Source organism: Hemitrygon akajei, chromosome 7 (genome assembly GCF_048418815.1).
Source record: "Hemitrygon akajei chromosome 7, sHemAka1.3, whole genome shotgun sequence".
Lineage (NCBI taxonomy): Eukaryota > Metazoa > Chordata > Chondrichthyes > Myliobatiformes > Dasyatidae > Hemitrygon > Hemitrygon akajei.
The window spans coordinates 71,915,233-71,939,606 of NC_133130.1; the positions used below are offsets into that span (position 1 = coordinate 71,915,233).

General features: G+C 37.6%; 1 protein-coding gene across 4 annotated transcripts in view; it reads left to right on the forward strand.

Annotated features, from left to right (window-relative positions):
* Positions 1 to 24,374, forward strand: part of ehbp1 (EH domain binding protein 1) — a 389,918-nt gene that overhangs the window by 176,552 nt on the left and 188,992 nt on the right. For all 4 annotated transcript variants that reach the window (XM_073051179.1, XM_073051180.1, XM_073051181.1 and 1 more), the window contains 2 exons: positions 11,832 to 12,010; positions 12,709 to 12,757. In XM_073051179.1, the coding sequence (XP_072907280.1) occupies positions 11,832 to 12,010; positions 12,709 to 12,757 (228 nt within the window). The remainder of the gene's footprint in view (positions 1 to 11,831; positions 12,011 to 12,708; positions 12,758 to 24,374) is intronic.

Consider the following 24,374-nt stretch of genomic DNA (forward strand, 5'->3'; position numbering starts at 1 on the left):
TTGAGTGACATTTCTTCTTCATTCAGAGGGTGGAGTTCTCAATGCAAAGTAACAGTGGAGGCTCAGTCTCCGAGTATATTCAAGAGGGGGATGGATGGACTTTTGATTAAGCAAATTGAGGGATGAAATTAGGCCAGGAAGGTGGTGTGAAAATTAAAGGTCAGCCGTAATTCCTGTTAAATAAGGGAGCAGGCATGAAGTGCTGAATGGTCTACTCTTCTCTTTCCTATGATGTTATGCTTAAAAATATGCAGAGCTATTTGTTTGTTAATATGGTGCAGTGGTGAGCTTTTTACTAAATTTAAAAGTATTAAAAGTTGTTTTGAAGAAGGTTCTCAGCCTGAAATGTCGACTGTTTGTTTCCATAGATGCTGCCTGACCTGCTGAGTTCTTCCAGCATTTTGCTTTGCATCTGCAGAATTTCCTGTGCTTATAAATTATACCTGTTAGCGTCCTTGAGCAAAAAAAAAGCAGTTTAATGTTTCAAGCTTTCTCAAAACCCTGCAAATGAGCAAAATCTGTGGAAGCTTGGAATGCTAATTAATTACTTTTGTGGTTGGGATTGGCTTTGAAGGCAAATTTTAAGCTCGTTAAAGATTTTGCAGGAATACTAATTGCACTGAACATAATTTGTGCTTAAAATTCTGGGATTTCAGTTGCATTGCATCAAAAACAGTGTGAAAGAGAAGAAACTTGAGTCTGTTGTGTTTACTGTGACATCGATACTGCACTGTTCTCAAAGACTGCTGTAAAATTGACCTCTTTTAGTAATGTGCATAAGCACCAGTAAAATTTCAAGGACTTCATCATTGCTAATGTCAATTACAATAGCACAGTAAATATTCTCTTAGAATAAAGCTGTGTTATTAAAAATGAAATACTTAAATTTTAACTTGAGGTTAACTTTTCTGCTGATGGAGAGGATCCTTTCAAGAATTCAAACAGTTCACTTATTTCAAAGGTAAAAAAAAATAGCAGTTTGTATCAAAATGCACTCTTTTTTTCCAGATTAGGTTCCTGTGCAGTATCTATTTTGAAGCAATTTCATAGAATTTGGCCCTAGTTTTGTTGGCAGTGGTCTGAAGTAGATGAGACAGAAGAAATGACAATCCTGTTCTGAAAGTGTGGCTTCCTTCATCTAGCTAATGGCTGGTGGATAAAATGTACAATATCACTGGAGACAGATACGATCGTTATTCTTAGTTGCTTTAGTGGTTGGTGGCTTAGTTTATCAGTACTAACTTAGCAATGTTATTTTGTACCTTTACTTATCATCTGGCAGCAACCAAATTGTGTCCCCTTGCTTTTTAGTTTATTGAATCTGCTGTGCAATAAATACACACATTCCACAACATTGAGATCGGAGTATCAACTAATATTATAAAATTAATTCCAAGAGAAGTTATCCAATAGTGATGTTATATAACTGTCTGTTACTTTCAATGACAGTTCATAGGGAGAGTAATAGGCTTGAATGTGAATCTGCCAGTCTATATTGTCTGCAGCATAAGTTTTCCAAATGGGATCTTTAATCCTGGAGGAAACTGAGTGAATCAGTAGGACTGTGTCAAAATAGTAGAATCTTTGGGATTATATAAGTTTTGCAGAGTCATTAGTCGTGTACTTAGTACTTCCTAAAGGCATATGGAAGTGTGTTAATATTTGTAGAAAACTTGTGTAATATTTGTAAAAGCAACATTTTAATCATTGCTGGTTTGTAATGTTAGAGTTTATCTTTAACCTCCTAAAAATATTTTAATTATACTGTTATATATGCCAATCAATAGAAAAAAACTTGTTTTTAAATGTTTTGGCAGAGATTTGTAACCAATAGATTATGTACTACAGTTCATTATTAACCTGTTAATTCTGTAATGAAATCTGAATATGTCCTTGATCTGTAGATGTGCTTAACAAGGGTGACCACTCATAATTTTCAGTTTTGAATCCTTTACATGAGATTCTGTTAGCTTTCTTTAAACATGTCAGTGAGTACCGGTAGTTAAACTATAAAAACATGGAATGCCTCTGGACTAATCCTTGACAGTACATCATTAATTGGAAAAATAAATGTTATCAGTTAAGAGAAATGAACAGCTAACATTTAGGGCTGAGACCATTCATCAGGACCATAGAAATAAACATAGAAACATAGAAAACCTACAGCACAATACAGGCCCTTCGGCCCGCAAAATTGTGCAGAACATGTCCCTACCTTAGAAATTACTAGGCTTACCTATAGCCCTCTACTTTTCTTAGCTCCATGTACCTATCCAAAATTCTCTTAAAAGACCCTATCGTATCCGCCTCCACCACCGTTGCCGACAGCCCATTCCACGCACTCACCACTCTCTGAGTAAAAAAACTTACCCCTGACAACTCCTCTGTATGTACTCCCCAGCACCTTAAACCTGTGTCCTCTTGTGGCAACCATTTCAGCCCTGGGGAAAAAGCCTCTGACTATCCACACGATCAATGCCTTTCATCATCTTATACACTTCTATCAGGTCACCTCTCATCCTCCGTTGCTCCAAGGAGAAAAGGCCGAGTTCACTCAACCTATTCTCATAAGGCATGCTCCCCAATCCAGACAACATCCTTGTAAATCTCCTCTGCACCCTTTCTATGGCTTCCACATCCTTCCTGTAGTGAGGCGACCAGAACTGAGCACAGTACTGTAGGTGGGGACTGACCAGGTATAGCTTGTGATGAATGCCAGTTGTTTGCCAGTTCTGATGAATTGTCTCAGCCCAAAACATCAACTGTTCATTTCCGTCTTTGCGTGCTGTACAAACTGCTGAGTTCCTCCAGCATACTGTATATGTTGTTCTGGATTTCCAGCTTTGCCATCTCTCTTGTGCCTCAGTAAATGTTATCAAAATATGGCTCAAAAAGTGGTCATTTGCTCCATTGTGACCAAACCAGCTGAGAAGCTTTGCAGACTAATCCGAGGAATGTAGCACTACATCCCAACAGTGGGGCATTAGTTGGGGCAGGTGGGTTTGGATTCCATTTCTGGTTTGTTAACACTTCACTTTATATGTTTAAGACTGAAAAGGAGTAGAATTGTACTGGCCTGTCAATGTTTGCCATAAATGAATGGCTCTGGAGTCAGGTAACTGAGAGTTACTGATGTCCTTGCAATTAGTTACTTCAGTAAAGAGCAGATGGTTTCATGGGCAGAAAGATAGGAAATTAAATAAGGTGAAACTGCTGCTTGTGATTTAATCAAAGTTGTGCATTATTTGCTTCACAATAATCAGCTGTACGATCTTTGTTAATGAGAACAGATAAAATGTTTATCAGTAAAAATAATTGTCAAAACAGTTCTGTAATGCCAATCTAGTGAAAGTTGAACTCAGATCACAGAAGATTGCCAATGGCCTGGATTTTGCAACTTTATCCAAGTTGCTGTACAGATTCCATATTACCCTGTATTTACCTGGATTGGATTTGCAAGGCCAAACTTGCTAGCCAAGCGCTTCCAAGACCAAATTTGGCAAGGTTGTGTGCCGTGCAAGGACCTTGTGACATAATTACATTGGTTGGGCAAGCCAGCACAAGCTTTGCCTGAGAAACTGCTGATGAAACCTTAATAGACGCCAAAACCTTGTACTCACTTTTGCCATCTGTCAAGGCTGTCAAGCTAAACTTTCAAAACCCATTAAAATTAAGAAGTTTAAAAATAAAATTGCTTAAATCATGTTAACTTTTAAATCATCAAATAATTACTGCCAACACAATAAAAGTAAATCCTTACCTTATTCCTACTTGCTTTCCTCTGAATTGTAAAATCTCCATTGAAATGAATGGGCTTGCAGATTCTGCACCTCACATAACCTACTGCAGGCTCGGTGAGCAAGTCCTCAGGCACTGCTATTATGGAATTTCAGCAAACTTATTTTCTGTCCTTTGACTTCATATTAAATCCAGGAGTAGGGCACAATGACAGTTTCACCACCCGGGATCTGATGCAAGTTCGGATATTCCTACAGTTGCATACTGAAATGAACAGTGTACGTGCCAAAAATCCGAAATAAAAATCTAAATACTGAAGAATTATTCAGCAGCTGAGGTAGCTTCTGTGGGAATGGAAATGATGTTTAATATCAATTACTTTTCCTTAGAACAGTTCTTCAGATTGACCTAGATAGTGCTGATGAATAGACCTGCGTATCAACCATTTGTACCTCGGCATATCTTTGATGTCATTGCATGCCCAGGAGTTTGATCAATGCTGGAGGTCAGGGGGTAGTGCATCTGCCTGCCTGCTCTGTTGCTGGACTCACATTTGAAGGCAGTAGTTGCATAGTGATGTGCTTCAGAGAGGGTCCGGATGCATTTTGCTTCCAATCCTCAACTTTGACTTAAATTTAATGGTATATACAATGCATATACACTTTTTTAAAAAAGCAAATTAGATTCTGGCATACACATTAGCTATTTTATGAGTGGTTATGGAGATGGGGGGAAAAAGGAAAGCACACAGACCAGAAGTTGTTGAAAGTCAAAGGTGAGTCATTTATAAGCCAAACAATGTGACTAGGTAGTAGTGGAGGAGGACAATAGACAAATAAAAAGGGGAATTCAAAGAAGTGAAGTTGGAGAGCAGGTATTAACATGGTGTAGATGGTCTCATTTTTGTGGTTTTCTGACAGAGAAATCCAACAGAAAAATCATTGTTTTCATCTTCATCACCACTACTATCTCCAACTTGACCTCCACTTGTGCCAGTGTTAGGAGAAGTTGGAGATTGTCAACAGTCTAATAAGGTGACATAGTATTGTCTCTTAGGATAATGTTGAGTGCTGCTTAAAAAGTCTAGAAAGTCAAAATCACTGAAGAAGCCATTTGAGGACTTGAAGGGCTTGCAGGCAATTGTAGTGTGATGTAGCCTAAACGAAGGTTTTCCTTGTGCATGGTTAGCATCTCTGAGAGCAGCACATAGAGTACACTGGATTGATGAACAGACAGAAATTGCTCTCTAACGTTCATTGTCTGAGGCATCATATGAATGGAGGGAAAAGACCCGGTGTTGCATTTCACCCAGCTAGTTAGTGCTCAGGCAAAGTCGGCTAGTGCTTGAGGTATTGAAAACCAAACTCACCTTTTATGTGGAGAACAGAATGTATGGAAAAATAAGCAGGAAATACTTTGGATATAATGCAGTTGGTAGAACTCTACTCCTGAACTGTAGAGGTTGGTGGGTGGGCCTTGTCGGTGGTGAAGGCAGATGCAAGAGATACCCAAATATAATCATGTGCAAAAATTACAAGGCAAAGGCACAAAAGGCAAAAATTGCTAATTGTCATGTCATCTTAGTGCTTGGAAAAAAGATAATTTTCAAATCCTGATTCAGTTACTTGTGAGAATTTGACTTGTTTTCTATGTCATTTGAAAGCTGATGTCTGAAAGTCTATATAAACTGTCTATCACTTCACACATTTCACTTCTAACTCTATCCTTTTTTGCTAGAACATACTTGGAACATCATGCAGCATTCTCATTCCACACTTGCTCATCTGCTTTTTTTCCTCTTTTCCCAAGCTCTTGAATCAGTGAACCCTGTCCCATTTTGTCCCCTTTCACTTTTAATTTCTTGTGTACACTTTTAACATAGAACAGTACAACACAGTCCAGGCCCTTCAGCCCATGATGTTGTGCCAACCTTTTAACCTACTCCAAGATCAATCTAACCCTTCCATCCTACATAGTCCTCCATTTTTCTTTCATCCATGTGCCTTTCCAAGAAAAGTTCCTAATGTATCTGCCTCTACCACCACCCCCAGTATAGTGTTCCTTTTACTTTCCATTCTCTGTTTTAAAAATTGTGTCCTTAGCATTAGCCAGTGCTGCTCTGGGAAATAGCTCTGGCTGTCAACTTTTATCTATGCCTCTTATTATCTTGTACATCTCTATCAAGTTGCATCTCTTCCTCATTCACTTCAAAGCAAAAAGCTCCAGCTAATTCAACCTATCCTCATAAGGCATGTACTCTAGTCCAGGAAACATCCTGGTAAATCTCCTCTGCATTCTCTCTAAAGCTTTCACATCTTCCTATATTGAGGTGATCAGAACTGAATTAACCAAAGTTTTATAGAGCTACAAAGTTATCTCCTAACTCTTGAACTCAATACAATGACTAATGAAGCCTAATACACCATGAATCTTCTTAACCACCTTAATAATATGTGTGGTAACTTTGAGGGATCTATGGATTTGAACACCTCAAGATCCTTCTGTTCCTCCACACAATTAAGATTCCTGCCATTAACTTTGTATTCTGCCTTCAAGTGGAATCTTCCAAAGTGACTCACTTCACACTTTTCCTGATTGAATGCCATCTGCCACTTCTCAACTCATCTCTACATCCTGTCAATGTCTAATTGTAACCAATGACAATCTTTGTGTCATCTCTAAGCCTATGAATCCACTCTTCCACTTCGTCATCCAAGTCATTTCTAAATATCACAAAGAGCGGGGGTCCCAGAACAGATTCCTGTAGAACACCACCAGTAACAAACCATTTCTGAATCCACACAGCCAGGTTTGCATTGATTTTATACCTCCTGACTTTCTGAGCCTACCTTCGGGAATTTTGTTGAATGCCTTATTAAAATCCACTGCTCTACCTTCAATTTCTTTTGTCGTTTCCTCAAAAAAATCAGGGTCTCATGAGTCATGACCTGTCCCTCCCAAACCAGTGATGACTATCCCTAATCAGACTTTGTTTCTCCAAATGCTTGTAAATCCTGTCTCTAAGAATACTGTCCTCCACTGATGTGAGATTCACTGGTCTGTAATTCCCAGCAATATCGCTATTTCTTGAACGAAAGAGTAACATTTGCCATCCTCCATTCTTCTGGTACTACTCCTGTGGCCAGGGAGGACACAAAGATTATCGCTAAGGATGCAACAATCTCTTACCCCCACTTCCTGTAGTAAACTGGGGTATATCCCATCCAGCACCGCTGTCTTACCTATCCTAATGTTTTTCAAAAGTTCCAGTACATCTCTCTTTAACCTCAAGCCTATTAGCCAGTTTTGTGCTGACTTTACATTTGTCATGCTCCGTTTAACTGGTGAATACTGAAGCAAGTATTCATTAAGGACCTCCACCACCTGCTTTGACTCCAGGTATGTATTTCTTTCTTTATTCCTAATCAGTTCTACCCTCACTCTAGTCATCCTCCTGCTCTTCACATACATGTAGAATGCCTTGGCCTCTCCCTTAATCCTACTTGCCCATTGAACTCTCCTAAATCCCATTTTAAGCTCACCTTACCTCTTCCTGCTGCTTCATAATTCTCTGATCTTTGCTTCCTCTTGACTAAATGTTCTACCTCTTGTTAACTATGGCTCATTCCCCCATCATTTTGTCCCTGTCTCAAAAGGACAAATCTACACAGAGCCTCATGCAAATCTTCCTTTAAAACACACCACATTTCTGTTGTACATTTCCTTGAGCACATCTGTTCCAAATTTATGCATCCAAGTTCCTGCCCAATAGCATCATAATTGGCCCATCCCCCAATTAAATACTTTAACATAGTATTTGCTCTTATCCCTGTCCAAGGCTATACTAAAGGTCAGGCAGTTGTCACCCACCAAGTGATCTGTCATCTGCCCAGGTTCCCAGTAATACCTCTTCTCTAGTTGCCCTGTTCACATGTTATGCCTGGAATTCTTACAGGACATACCTAACAAATTCTGCCCTATCTAAACCTCTTGCACTAAGGTGGTGTCAGTCAATATTATGAAGTTGGAGTCACCCATGATAATCCCTGATATTTTTGCGCCTCTCCAAAATCTGCCAACCAATCTACTCCTCAGTTGCTATCAAGACGGCCTGTAGAATACTCCCAAAAGAGTGCTTGCTTTCTTCCTGTTTCTGACTTCCACCCACACTGACTCAGAGGATGATTTCTCCATGGTGTCTTCTTTCCTGCAGCTGTGATACTGTCCTTGCTTAGCAATGACATTCCTCCACTTCTTTTCTCTCCCTCCTTTCTTTTGAAATGTCTGAACCCCAGAATATCCAGTAGACATCCCTGCCACTGTGACAGCTAACTATATGAAATGGCCACAACGTCAGAAGTTCTGTGTACTAATCCATGCTCAAAGTTCATCATTCTGGTTCCTTATTGAAGTAAACCTATTTCAACCCATCCATTGCCTGTCCCTACTGTCTCTCTGCACATTAGATCTACCTTTAAACCATTCTTTGACTTATCGCTCTGGTTGTCATTCCCCTACCAAACTTGTTTAAACCTTCCCCAACAGCCAAGGCAAACTTGCCCACAAGGACAGTAAATTTATTCATCTCGAGTATCCTCCATTTCCCACTTGAGTCATTAGCTATGAAGTTTACTTTCTGTTATAGAGCATGACCTGCTCCCAGAAAAGTCTGGCTCAATAACTAATTTGACCCCCCTGGATGCTGTTCCATCCGCTGTACAATATATAGATAGATATTTTATTGATCCCAAAGAAAATTACACTGTCACAGTAGCATTACAAGTGCACAGATATACAAATAATAGAAGAGAAATAAGAAAGAATTAAAAAAAGTTTACCTCAAACAGCCTAACGGGGGGGCACCACTTCCCGACTCATTATAGCGCCTAACAGCCAACGGCAAGAATGACCTTGTATAGCGCCCTTTGGAGCAGTGCAGTTGTCTTACTGAAAGTGCTTCTCTGTTCAGCCAATGTAGCATGCAGAGCATGAGAAACATTGTCCAGAATTGCTAGGATTTTCCAGAGTCCTTTGTTCTACCACAGCCTGTGGTGGTGTGTCTAGTTTGGCTCCTATAAGAGGGCCAGCCTTTCTATTCAGTTTATTCAGCCTGCTGGCATCACCTATGTTGATGCCATTGCCCTGGCATACCACTGCATAGAAGATTGTTCTGGTGACAACAGACTGGTAGAACATGTGAAGGAGAGGCCTTCATACTCCAAAGGACTTCAGTTTCCTCAGGAGGTAGAGGTGACTCTGGCCCTTTTTGTATACAGCCTCTGTGTTGTTGTTTCAATGCAAAATCAATATTTATCAATAATCTCACAAGAAGATACTGGGGAAGGTCGCCAAGCTTCAAGTCAAATTAAGGCTTTGAAGCTGATAAAGAAACAAGGACGTTTTGGAGGCAGAAACAAAATTGCAGAGTCCAGCCAAGAGATGGCCACTCCTGGTCGAGTGATAAAATTGGATATGTACAAATGGCCAGAAATGGAGAAGAGCAGGGAGGTCCAAAGTTGATTGAACTGAATGAGGGTATAGATGAGGAAAAACAAAGCCATAAAGTGATTTGAATATTCTAAGAGTTCTGAGTAGATGTTTGAAAGAAAGTCAACTAGACCATGATCTCAATGTGCAGTATACAGAAGTGATTTGCTACAATTACTTCATAATTTCTTCATCTTATTAATTGTATGTATAAAATATTTTGTATACTGTAACATATACACGGTCTGAAGAATAGGTCACAAATTATGCAATTTTATTAGTACTGTTAATTGGTACACATTGGGACCAGTACATTTTGGCCCAATTAAGCAGCTGCCCCATATAGCTGAAGTTTTGTGAAAATAGTTAAAAAGTATATAAAAAAAGACAAGCTGCCATTTAACTGAGTAACAATTTAGGTATTTAAATGAAATACAGAACAAACTAAAACACTATCAATACCTCTACAGTACTATAAAACTCTATTAGTTCTTAGTAGTTGTTGATGGAGTATTTCATCTGCTATGTTCTTATGATTGACTGTAAATAAACAAAATCAGCGCTGACACCTAATGCAGATAATGGACTGCCTTCATACATTAGACAAATGCATCCTCCAAATCTTCATTTTCATTGTAACATTCAAGATGATTGTAGATACCTTCAAATTCTTTGTAATTCCCAACTTATTGAAGTAGGGGAATTTTTGTATTTTCACTCCCAGCTATTTATAGCATCTCCAAACTTGAATTCTTGAAACCGGAGTGAGCAAACCAGTTTGGAGTTGTCTTACTGCTTATTTCAACATCACTGCTTATTGAACATGAGCATGCACAGCCGACACAATTTAAAAACTGATTGGTCTAAGCACAGTGTAGTCTCTGATGGCCATGCACGTTCGTGTAACTGATGCTGGTTAGAAACTGTTTGGAAAGTTTGCCCCAGTTAAGTAATTTCTTGATTTAGTTTTTTTTCTTTAAGAGTTGCCCCAAATAAACAAGTGCCTCGATTAACCAATGGCCTAATTAACCAGAATCCATTATATTTAGAAAGATGGATTGTACAGAACTGTCCCTGGTTGGTTGTTCATTATTTTTGCTGACATTTATAAAATACAAAAATACTTGATTAAAAATGCTTTGTTGTAGATGAAGGATCCTCTTACACGCTGCAAATCCATTTTGCAGATAATTAGTCTTACACCTTGTATGATGAATGTGTAGTACCACCTGCTTCCATTTGAGGGGGTTTCTGTCCAAAAACGTTGCATCAATCTGACTCCTAATTATCTGTCTTGAAAACACTTCTCTGTAAAAGTGTTGTATCTTTATTGTCAACCATTAAAAAGTTATGCTTTATGTTTTCATTACATAAATTAATGCTTACATATTCATTCAATGCATTTTAAATTTATAATCTAATGGCTGTCATCTGTCCTAAATAACCAGTTCCTTCATTGCAAATTATGATTAGATTTTAATGTTCTTGCTGGTCTTCAGAAAGAAAAATTGAGAATCAAAATTTGTTAGTAAGCTTATCACTGACATAAGAAATAAATCAGAAGGAGTTTATTCTAGGCTTACTGATAGCTTCAAAATTATCCTTGCCATTTGGTTTACTAATATTTGACTTTGTCCTTTTTAAACTATTTTCAACATAGCAAATATAATTCCTACCAAGGTTTAGTAAGGAACTATAATTATGTTTTAGTTCAGTGTTTTTAGTGTCTTCTGTATTTATTAATTTATATATATTCCTTGCATATTGGACTTGTAGTGTACTCTTTATTGCATTCAGTGTACCTTGGACATAAAAATCACAACTGTTGGCATATCCATTTCTTCCCCCATTTTCTTAATATGTTGGAGGAGAATTTTAATGCCAAAAATATGCCAATATGATACCAAATATTTTGTTTCTATTCCTGTTGATTAACTCAAGTTCTAATGGTAGACAGAAGAAGACAAATCTTGAAAGCTGGAATATTTAATGCAGAACTACTTTTATAAGCTATTGAAAAATATAATGCTGAATGTTGTTTTCATAGATTACCTTAGTTTTCACAATTGCCTCTGTGATAGTGTGATTATGTTTTAAGCATATAATTGTCCAAGTTCGTATAAAATGCAGTAGAATAATCCCATAATATAGACAATATGTATGTATATATATTTACTCACCTTTGAGTTGTTGCTGAGATTGATTAATGCTTGATGTCTGTGTGCATCTTAGGTTCTTTCATTCCATGCTGGAATTTATATTCACTTGCAAGTATTACAAAATAAACTGACTGTATTAAAGGTAACAGGAAACTGATACTGAATAAGGCCTTCAACCTTGAAATGCCATGATAGTACATCATCTGGTATAGTTTTTAGCTTGCTGCTTTGTACATACCTAAAGTCCTGTACTGACAGCTTGCTTTAGAGATCAGTGCCAGCAGCTAGGAATTTAGATGATGTGTGATTCTTGTCAGTAGCGGTGATTATCAGAAACTGACAGCTGTTTAAAAAAAGAGGCAGACATCAAAAGATTCTAATCGGCTGGTTAGGTCAACCAGTGTTAATTTTCATAACTTTGTTTTTTTTTGTTTCCTTATTCCTTAGCCAAGCCCAATCCCAAGCCCCGTTCTGGGTAAAAAGCCAAATGCTACTCAATCACTGCTTGCCTGGTGCAAAGAAGTGACAAAAAGCTACAGAGGGGTGAAAATTACAAACTTCACCACTTCATGGAGAAATGGACTGGCTTTCTGTGCTATTCTGCACCATTTCCGATCAGACTTAATGTAAGTAATAGCTTGATTAATGGAAGAGCATTCATATGTGTAGCATTTATTTGTAATGAAGGAGAAGATAAATTCATTTTGTAGTGGTGTTAAACAGTGGGTGATTTTTTTTGCCATTAATACCTCACTTGTTTGAAATGTATGGAACTAAAAGTGTTCCTGAGGCACAGATATGCAATGGGTAGGGTACACCTCAGGTCAGAACAGCTATCAAAGTTGAATTGCAACTCTTTCTCAAAATGTTGTACTCTTTCTTTGATAGGAGAAAAATCTTTCATTTGCAAACCTATTTCTTTCCTCTGGTTTTATATTGCTAAAACAATGTTAATATTTATTGGTGAAATCAATCAGAAATATTAACATTGCAAATGAAATGTTAACATTGAAAGACAAATAATCTTTCATTTCTTCATATGCTGACAGCAAAGGATTACAGCATGGTAAATTTGGTTTTAAAGACAAGCTTCTGGTGTTTATCTTTATTTCACTGTTAGTTGAATGCTTTGGGAAAAATGTGATTTTGTGGTTACTTTTATTTTCCACTCTGCCTGTTTTGTTGATTGCTTTATAATGAAATCACTGCTTATAATACAATATTACTATCAGTATAATTCTTTTCCTGCCATATATTCTGCATAATTTTAAGTGAATACTAAATACTTCCTTGCATTCTCTTGTTCTTGTTCTTCTTATTCCAGTGACTACAAATCTCTGAATCCTCAAGATATTAAAGAAAACAATAAAAAGGTAAGAATAGTCACCGAAAATGACATGATTGCAATATTGGCTTCACCAGTGCTCTTTTAGTAATCCCTGGAAGGTGAGGTTGTTTTGTGAGGTTATAATTGCAGCTTGCAGAAGTAATCTCCCCTGCCGTTTTATCTGATGCATTATCGACTCTGTTTGCATTGGTCACAAACGTTTTAAACCTTGTGGAAGAAAGCCTTTATAAACATACAGATGTATCTTGCTGTGGCTTTCATCCATGTATCATGGAGCTATTTTTTAAAGAGTTTTCAAAGAAAACATATTTTCATTGCATTTCCAGTTTCTATTATTTAAGGCCTGGATTATTAAATATGTGATAATTCTGTTTGGGGAAGCATCTTCAGCAGATTTTATTCCTTATGCAGCTCATTTCACCCTCTTCTTTTGCCCCTTGTATGAGAGTTAAATTGAGTATCTCAATTGCTTCCTGCAGGTTTGTTTCCTGTCTTCTCACAGTTCTGATTGATAACCCCTACTGCCCCTATTTGGAATGAATGCATCATGAAGAAGAATGGCTGTGTATAGCACCATACAAAAGCATAAAGTTTCTGACATTTCCTCCTCCTAACCAATTAACACAACATCTTAGAATGAATGAATGGTTTCTTTGAGACCAGAGCCTGCCTCCTTTTCTCCATTAAAATGGAAGTTGCAGGTGATCGTTGCAAGGGCAGTGGAGGTTAAATTGAAGGAGGGTCTCTTGTGATATAGGCAATATCAGGTCAGATCATATCTACTGTTTCAGTTCATTGAAATTAAGGGCAATGCATTTTAAATTAAGAGTCAAATAGATGCATATCAATTAGAAAATAAAATCTGTTTACTAAGTCTTGAGTGTAATTTCTCACAACAGTTAATTGAAAGCAAACACAATCTACTTGCAATCTGATCTTGGTCAATAGGTTAGTACATTGTGTATTGAGAAATATTTAGACTTTCACCAGTCCTGTTAGTGTTGTTGATGGACAGCATTTGATATCTGTCAATCAACCTGTGGCAGATTTTCAAAGTATTGTGTGAAAGATGAATGTGAAGCTTAGTGAACAGAATTTGATTTATTTTTACATGTCTTATAGGATGAAGGAAATGTGAACAAATTTTGTGTATTGGTTAATTATATTAGCAAACATTTCATTTGAAATAAGAATGCTAATTTTCCTGTTTCCTGAAAATAAAAGTTAACATGTTAGAGATCCAAAATGTGAGAAAATATGAAAGCATTGGCTGTGTTTAATACTCGTAGCTTGATTTAATATTATTTGTTACATTAAAAAAGTGTATTAATCTTCAATGTATTATTAACATTATTTGCTTTTTAAACCTTTGTATATTTTAAACTCCCTTGACAACCCTCAAAATCTGACCCTCTAAACAGTGCTTTACGGGATTGTTTGAAACAAATTTAACACCAACCCACAAAAATGGGATATATTAGAGCAGATAATAAATATTAGTTTTTAGTAAGCATTTAAAAAGGAGGAAAGGGAAAGATGTTTATGGATATAAAGTTCTGGATCTTGTCATAGCAAGTCATTAAATCAAGGACCTTAATTTGTGGATCTTTAATATGATGAAAGAGATAGGAAAGATAGTAAAGAGCTAAGCCATGGAGGGATCTGAAAAATCAAAAACTAGTTAAATGGATATCAGTGCAGATTATCGAATACAGAGATGATGGGTGAACAGGACCATACAAGTTAAATCATTGCAGTGAAATTTTAGATTAGGCAATGTTATGGAAGATACAGCAGTATGTTTAAAAAAAGAGTAGTGAAGGTAAGTGTGGCTTCCTTTGACTGAGATAGAGAAATAAAATGGAACAAATAATGTTAGATTTATTATTTTCCAATTTTCCAACAAGTTCTTGGATCTATTGGCCACTTAGCTGCAGAAATACATTGGTTGTGACCAATCAATTTTTTTCTGGATTTGAGAACATATTCTTGCAAATTGGAAAATAATAAGCCAAACATTATTGGAGAAAAACATAGAGAAATCAGAAGTACAAACCATTTAGTTTGACTTGGGTTATGGAGAATGCCTGTGTCTTTTATCAGGGCATTTTGAAAAACTGAAAATGATTAGGTAGTGTCAGTGTTGTTTGGTAAAGGGGAAATAGTGTTTCAAAATTTTACATAAGTAGGTAGTGGGTCACGATGGCAGATATGGTTGCTGAATAAAAAGCATTAAAAAATTCCAATCCAACAAAAGTACTGGCCTATCAGTCTAATCTCAAACATCAGCATTGTGATGGAAGGTGTCATTTATTGATCTGTCAGCCAGCACTTCGTAATAGTCCTCTGAGGCAGCTGCTTGGTACTCGATATGGCTGAGAATAAACCCTGGAATGTGTGCAAATGTGAACATTGTTTGGACTGAACACCTTTGCTTTTCTTCTCAAGTTTGGCTCCACTCCATGAGAAGAGATAAAACATGAGATAAAGCTTTGTTTGACATTGTTCTTTGGTAAGTGTTGTTGACCCATTGGTTCATCTCAAGTCAAGTCAAGTCACTTTTATTGTAATTTCGACCATAACTGCTGGTACAGTACACAGTAAAAACGAGACAATGTTTTTCAGGACCATGATGTTACATGACAGTACAAAAACTAGACTGAACTACGTTAAAAAACAACACAGAGGGAAAAAAAACACACAACAACTAGACTAGACTACAGACCTACCCAGGACTGCATAAAGTGCACAAAACAGTGCAGGCATTACAACAAATAATAAACAGGACAATAGGGCAGTAAGGTGTCAGTCTAGGCTCTGGGTATTGAGGAGTCTGATAGCTTGGGGGAAGAAACTGTTACATAGTCTGGTTGTGAGAGCCCGAATGCTTCAAAGTTTTTTCCCAGACGGCAGGAGGGAGAAGAGATTGTATGAGGGGTGCATGGGGTCCTTCATAATGCTGTTTGCTTTGCGGATGCAGCGTGTAGTGTAAATGTCCGTGATGGCAGGAAGAGAGACCCCGATGATCTTCTCAGCTGACCTCACTGTCTGCTGCAGGGTCCTGCAATCCGAGATGGTGCAATTTCCGAACTAGGCAGTGATGCTCTCAATACAACCCCTGTAGAATGTGATGAGGATGGGGGGTGGAAGATGGACTTTCCTCAGCCTTCGCAGAAAGTAGAGACGCTGCTGAGCTTTCTTTGCTATGGAACTGGTGTTGAGGGACCAGGTGAGATTCTCCACCAGGTGAACCCCAAGAAATTTGGTGCTCTTAACGATCTCTACCGAGGAGCCGTCAATGTTCAGCGGGGAGTGAACACTCTGTGCCCGCCTAAAGTCAACAACCATCTCTTTTGTTTTGTTCACATTAAGAGACAGGTTGTTGGCTCTGCACCAGTCCATTAGCCGCTGCACCTTTTCTCTGTAAGCTGACTCGTCATTCTTGCTGATGAGACCTACCATGGTCGTGTCATCGGTGAACTTGATGATGTGGTTCCAGCTGTGTGTTGCAGCACAGTCGTGGGTCAGCAGAGTGAACAGCAGTGGACTGAGCACACAGCCCTGGGGGGGCTCCTGTGTTCAGTGTGATGGTGTTGGAGATGCTGCTCCCGATCTGGACTGACTGAGCTCTCCCAGTCAGGAAGTCTAGGATCCAGTTGCAGAGACTATCTCATGCCATAGTCAAGCGAGTGTATGATGAATTTTAATTTCTGTAGGTGGCCATATTTGAGAAGGGTGATACACTTTCCCTCCCTATTGATAAACTCAGAGATATAGAAAGGTCTGGTATAGTGGCAGGTGCTGCTCTCTATGCTGTTTTTGGAGTTGTAGTTTTAATGAAGATCCTGCTCACTGTGCCTCTGGATGGACAAGATCTGGGACCAGCTCTTTAGGGATACCCTTCTGTTGTTACCTCAATCAGACGTCTCCTTTTTCTGAAGTTTGTTGTTGTTGTTGTTGTTATTATTATAACCCTTGAATTCTCCCTGGAGCATCTTCCTCTTCTCAGATACAGGCATTGAAGCTGTGGATTTGTGACTGAAGCTCTTAAACATGGAGTTTTAGGATTTCATTTGAATAGCAATCTGAACCTAAAATCTTGTCATTTTTGAGTTGAGCTGTGGTCATCTTGATTATTATGACAAGTGGTGGTAAGGCTGGTCACTGTCAACTTGGGTCAAGTGCAGACATTGTCACACTAAAAACCTGTTCACTCTTGCCCAATGTAGGTTTTGCTGGCTCACTTAATTCTTGATCTCACCACAGTTTTGATCCTGACACATACCCAAGAGTTGCATTTATCACAGCAGTATCCTGGGTTCAATCACCCTAATCTGTTTTATCAATGATCCTCCTTCCCTCATAAGATCAGTAGAGGAAGTATTCACTACAGAATTATGCAATGTTCAGTTACATTTAGTCCAGATGATGTAGTCCCTGACTGTGTGCACCAAGACCATGACAGCATTTAGCTGTGGGTTAATAATAATAAGTTGACATTAATTCCATAATAGTGTCAGGCATTAACCTCCTTTACATGCAGTGATATTACCATTAGCGAGTTCCTTCTATCAATGACCTGTTCTCACCATTGTTCTGAAATTCAACTGGATCCTGGACTGCAAGAGCAAATTTGGAATTTGCTGGAAAACTTTCTGTATGATTGCAGCTTCAACCTAATCCAAGAAGCTTGGTGTTATCCAGGACAGAACAGCCTATTTGATTGGTACTCCATCTACCACCTTAAACATTCATTTCTTCATCACTGCTACGTTGATGGTGTTTTAAAGTGGTGGATGCACAGCACATTGCTCCTGGTTATTCCAGTGCCTCCTCAAGGTCTAATCTCTACCACCAGCAAGGCCAAGGACATCAGACTCATAGGCATGCCATTACCCGCATGTTCCACTCCCAAGTTAAACACCATTTCTACTTAAAAATTGTGCCATTCCTTCCCTGAATTATTGGAGTATTTTACTAGAAGAGCTGCAGATGTTCAAGAAAGTGGTTCACCATCATTACTTTGGGAGTCATTAACTTAAGCAATGAATGCTGACTCTGCCAATGATACCAAGTAGATATGGTTAATAAAAAGAAGTGTACAAAGCTTTGAGACCAATCTTCCGTAACATGGTCTTGGTTCACTCAAGTCAAAAAGAATATATATATATATATATATATGTTTTGACAATGACAGTAAAGATTTAGGGTAGGGGTTCCTAACTTGAGTCTCCAGACCCCTTGCTTAATTTTATTAGTCCATGACATAAAAAAAGATTGGAAACCCCTGACCTAAGGTGATAGGGCTGTCTTATAAAAGAAGCCATAATAGAATAGGTTTATTTGCTCTGCGGTTTGAAAGAATGTGTTTATGATCAGAACGAAATGTGCAAAATTCTGATAGGATTTGATGGATTGAAGTCGAAGGGTCATTTCCTGTGGATGGAAATTCTTAAACTAGCGTTCATGTCCGGATAGCAGATCTAGCATTACAGCTGAAATCAAGAAGAATTTCTTCAGTCAGGGTTGTATGTCTCTGGATTTCAGTATTCCAGATGCTGAAAGTAGCTGACCTTTATTTATTTAGCTGTACAGCCTTCAAGGTGCACCACCTAGCAACCTCCAATTTAATCCTAGCCTAATCACAGGACAAAGTACAATGACCAAAAAACCTACTAACTGGTACAACTTTGGACTGTGTGAGGAAACCAGAGTACCAGGAGGAAACCCATGCCTTCAATGGGGAGGACGTACAGATTCCTTACAGATGATGTCAGAATTGAACTCTTAACTCCAACACCTCGAGCTGCAATAGTGTTGCACTAGCTACTGTGCTGCAGTGGTGCCCTTAGTGATGCTATTGAATTTTGGTCCACAGTCGTACAATACCTGGATTAGAAAGGTTGAATTCTAGAGAAGACAATAGAGTTGATGGCTATGGAAGTGGATTTGTTGTGTGGATAATATTTAATAAGATATTTTTTTCTGCTGAAGGGGTACCAGATCCCAGACTTTGATTGTTTAAGGGAAATGAAGGGATCAAGAACAGCAGTGAAATGGAGCTGAATGTCAGCAGTGAATATGTGAAAACTGGATGCTACGTTTTCAATTGGTTTTGCTGAGAGTCAGTGTATGGAATAGAAGAAGGAATGCCTCAAAGTCCTCAAAGAAAAGTTCTGAATTGGCACCAAAGTTCATGTTTCAGTGGGGGAACTAAGACAATGCAGTCAGACAAAACAAATATGATTGGGTTTACTTGAAGTGAGGTTGAAAGTGAAAGGAATGAATCTTTTTAACTCAGTTTAGTTCCTATGTATCAAAATACAGAATATGGCAAAACTCTCCCCATGTCATCCTCTTACCTGGAGAATAAATTAACAGGCTGAGACTATGTTGGATGTTAAATGTAGTAACTTTTAGATTTTGGGGGTTATTGAATTTTTGAATGATTAAGTTATGAAAAAATTCTAAGAGGTGGACTTAAAAAATGCCAGACTATCACACATCTTTCAAATTGAATGTAAATTGAAGACTTTTTACTTATCTGTAAAAGCACAGATGTTGCAAAATACGTATTGCATAATCACTTGGCATATTATCTTTTGAATTCACTACTTCTGTTTTGATCAGTACCATAAATTATAAAAATGATATTTTCAGAAGGGCTTGCAGATAATTTGTAAGTGAAATTCACAAGTTATGTCTTTATAATAATCATGTCAAACTGAGCAAAATAGAAAAGTCATATTTGTTGCAAATCTTAGGATTTCAATATCTGGGCCAAATCATTATCTGAGATGGTTTTGTAGACACTTAGGTTAAGAACTAGTAGTTACAATACTAACATGTCTTTGTTGATGCAGGTACAAACACTAAACCAGTCACAAAGAATTGTTTGTTAATTGTACTCATCACATACTGCATCTGATAAACAAATACATCAGCACAACCTTTCCTACACAGAAGCTGATTATAATGCAGCCATACTCTAAATGTAGCAGTTATTTAACAAATTATTAAGCATGCCTACACTTCTTGCAGTTCAATTTACAGCATATGTATCAAGGATTACATAGTCTTGTTTGATGGGTTTAAATGACGGAAACTAAGAACAAAGTACAAATCATCTGAATACTTCAGTTAAATTTCTTTTAGAAGATTATTTATAGTAGTAATTTTGATGACAAGAACAATAACGAACTTGTTATATAGACTGCTTTACCTTTCCAGGAAGGCAAATTTTCTCGCTAACATTGACAGAACTACTTTTCAGTTCAAGGCTGTAGAATTTAGTTTGTGACATTATTGGAAGATTGTTGCAGTCACATTTTGCTGGCTACTGTTGGAATAGAGGTAGCTATGTTGCATCAGTTTTGTATTTCATTAATTTTTGAAATGATGGGATATTGCAACATTTCACTAATGTTTGCATGTGACTTTCATCCTTCAAGTAATGCAAATTGTGTAAGAATATGGTAGCTTGACTTCATGTAAAGTCAGGATTAAACCATCATTTATGTTCATGCAGGCTTCTTTTTGCACTTCAGTTTCCCTATTTTTTTTGTGTAACCATCTTTGTCTTGGTTCCACTTCCATCAGAGAGGAGACTGCATAGCATTCACGCCAGGACCACCAGACTCAAAAACATCCTAAGCAGTAAGGCTGATTAACATCTCCATTCACTAACCCACCCCAATATACCCTCCGCCATCACTACTAATTCATTTTTGGCCAGCCACCTTAATTATAGAAACCCCTGTGCCTAGCGTCACTCTGCAGGCATACAGTCATTCTATGTATATAAGCTTTCTTTTGTTTATTGTGTTTTTAATTTTATGTGTGTGTTTTTGGTGTTGTATTGGATCTGGAGCAATAATTATTTTGTTTTCCTTTACACTTGCGTAGTGGAAATGACATTACCAATCTTGAATCGTGAAACCTGAAATCTAGTCCTCGACTTCAGCAGCCACTAAACAGGTCTCAAAACCTGTCATGTGGCATTTGATAATGACCTGAATGAAGCATTTCACGATGTGCAATCTTTTGGCCAAATCCTGACATTGGCCAGATATAGTGGATCAGGCAAGCTAACCTACCACATCTGCACATGGTAAAAAGGCATAGTGAGGCCTCAGTGGTAATTAGATCTTGGGCAATATTCTGATCTCCTTGATCGAAAACAAGGTTAGTGCCAAGGATTTGCAATAGTTTTTAAACATTCCTGGTATTCAAAAATATTTAAGTTATTATTAATGCTTAAATACTAGGTTTTTAAAATGCATTACAAATTATAATGCTTTAACTACTAAGAAATAATTTAAATGTTTAAAATTAAAAATATTTTGATTTACCTTTTTCTCCTTACTCTCCAGACAGTGATACCCTTTTCAAATGAATGGAGACTGTAACTTTATTCTTTTAGAGGCAGATCCTTCCACAAATTGCCATGGAACTTTGATTGAGCTTTGCTGTTGAACATTGCAGTATTATGATTAAAAAAAATTATGGATGCACTGTAATCAGTCAGTCAGCATAATAACCCAGGCTCTCAACAGGTCTGCACAATTTGTGAAATTAGTCACCTGGGACTGAATGAACCAAGTGATATCCTTTGGATCCTCTGGTCACAGTGAGCATGATTTGGCTCAATTGCTGATTTCAGTAGCATAAGAGAAGATCTGGTGGAAGTAGATTGGGAATAAAAGCTCATGGCTAAGCAACAGCTGACAAGCAAAAATATTTTGAAAGAGAGTTGGTGCAAGTTCAGGGAAAACATGTTCTGTAAAAAAAAAGGCAAGATTAGGGAACCTTGGGTGCAAAGGATACTGAAGATTGTAATGCAGGTTTTTAACTTAAAGTGTCGACAATTCTTTTCCTCTCACAGATGCTGCTTAACCTTTGAATTTCTCCAGCAGTTTGTTAGTTAGATATCATGGGGTGCAAAAGGTTTGGTAAATCCTCAGAGCTGGATGAAATCTATCCCACATTGCTATGGAAAGCAAGAGAAAAGATAACTGGGACCCTGACTGAAAACTATTTTGTTACTTAGTAAGTACAAATAGCACTCAAGAAACTTGGTTCTATACAGGGCAAAACTATTTGATCAATTGGCATACCATCTGTCCCCTGAGAAAACCTCAACCATTCCACATCCAGTGGATTATAAACTATCAGTGTGCATTGCTGGAATTTGTCTGAACTTTATTGATGACAGCTCTCCGATTCATGACCTACAGCGGCTGCATGGATTTACCACAATTTCCCCAATCATTCTAACTTAGAAATAAGTCACTGATCTTTTCTTATTGCTGAATCAACTTCAAACTCCCTGCCTTAAATTTTCTTTACCTAACTCGGTCCATTCCTTCCCTTCCAAGTCACTTCACTGCAAAGTAATTCTTAGTTGTAATTTGAAAAGGTGACATTTGCCATCTTTTTGAAGCTTCTTTGGGATGAATTTTAAATTAACTGGATTGCCATTAAACCCAGACCCTGAGGGAGAAAAACACAGACCTAGCAGGCTAGCAGTGTAGCCTTTGTTTTTTTTCTGAAATCACTCCAATTTGTGTGTCTTTATCTATTTTTAACCCCTAGTTTTCCTGGGATGTGAAAATGTTGCCTCTTCAAAATTCCGTTTCTGTGCTTTTAGTACACTTATTCAATATGCCTTCTACTGATACACTAATCTTCCTATTCTTGAAATGAAATGAATTGAGATGTGTGCCCGAAACACATATAGTATAAGTGTGAATGACACAAAGAACTAAGATTATGTCTGTAATTTTCACTTTAATTTGCCTAATAATTAATATTTCTAGTGTATTTTTAAATTGGAAATATGATGTTTTATAATATTATGAATTACTTAAAGAATTAACTACGTTGTAAATAGTAACTATTCTGAGATTACTTCTCCCCAAGTGTTTGTCAGAGAAGAGACAGAGGCCAAATAAGTCCATTGTTTCAGTACAGATGAGGCCCTATACAGGTGTAAAGGGTAAAAAAGATTTAAAATAGCTGGGGATAGATATTTTATGTCCTGCAGTGCTGGCAGAGATTTATGAAGCATAAACCTAAGGGCATTGAGCATCAGAGGCACAGGATGCATGGCAAAATACTAATGTGCTAACTATTTTGTTGTTTAAATTAGGTGACAGATCTCATATATTAAATTAATTTATTTTAATTTCCATCTGATGTGTCATGTTAGGGTTTACACAAGCAGTAAGCATGAGGGGGATCTGCCTGATAATCATAAAAAGAGCTATCAGGATTTTCAAAGTAGATAAGCCTGTCATTCCTTGCAGAATAGCAGCCTAACTGAAAACTCTGTTGCACTGTACTAAAATTCAGTGTAAAACAATTAAACTCAAAACTGAGAATATAGGATCCCTGGGTGATTAAGAAATAGTGAGTGGAGAGGAAAAATGAAAGTCATTTGAGAAGATTTGTAAAGTGGGAAAAGTGCTGTCCATTATCCTCTGGCGTAGTTCTGAATCTGCTTAACTGACCTGGTTCAAATGCTGTAAAAACTCTCTATACATCCATACCCCCTCCTTCTTCCTTCCCCACCCAAACACTGGATTGTCTATTCTTATGGAAAATGTACAAGACACATTTTCAAATTATATATTTAATTTAATCTACAAGAGTTGCAGGCACATAAATGGAGTCTTTTGCTGAAATTGGCATAATTCATCATTGAGAATGCTGGCAGTATTTCAGAGGAACATTTTTTGCTGAATTTTGGCAAACTTTGATTGTTTTTCATAGGTCAGTTCAAAATGAGAACATAGTATTATCAATAACTAAGCCAATCAAGAATGCTCAGTATTTCACCAAAGTAGTGCTCTTTTTAAAAAATATATATACTGCTGATGCACTTTCCATTTTTGTCTATCTAACCTCTTCCCGATTAACATCTTCACAGCCACCCTTTACACAATCAAGCACACCAGGTAATTGGAAGGCTAAAGAACATTAGAAACGAGGAGTGGAGAAGCCATTGGAATTGAAAATTAGAGGGATTTTTCATTCAAAAAGGAGGGATTTCATTATTTGGTGCCATTAAAGATTATCAAACAAAGCATGATAGGTGAATCAAATCTTATATAATTAATGACACAGCCAAAATAGTTTTGGGTAGCTTCCAGTGAATTCAGCTTATAACAAGGGAGATCATCAAGGAAAACAAGAGCAAGCTGAATTAAGGAGATGCAAAAATGCTCAGCAAGTCAGACAGTTTCTGTGAAGAGAGAAAAAGAATTCATAATTCAGTTCAGTGATTTTTCATTAAAACAATTCTGATCAGCCCTGATGAAATGCCATTGATTCTGCCCTAGCTCCACTCACACACTGTATTAGGCCCATGACTGCATTTTCATTTTGTGGCTTTGCACCACCTGTCAGCCTAAGCCTGGCTGGTGCTGTCATTGAGGAATATGAAGTGGGCAATGAGGGAGGAAAGTCCTTGGGTCCCTCACCTCCAGAATTACATAATGGTCTTCTGACAGCTTGCAAACTACTTTAAACTTTTTAAATGTCTCTGACAATAGACATTAAGTTCAAATAACTTAAAATATATATTTAAAATAAATAAATTGGTTATATGCACTTAATCATTCTCATCAACTTAATAACTC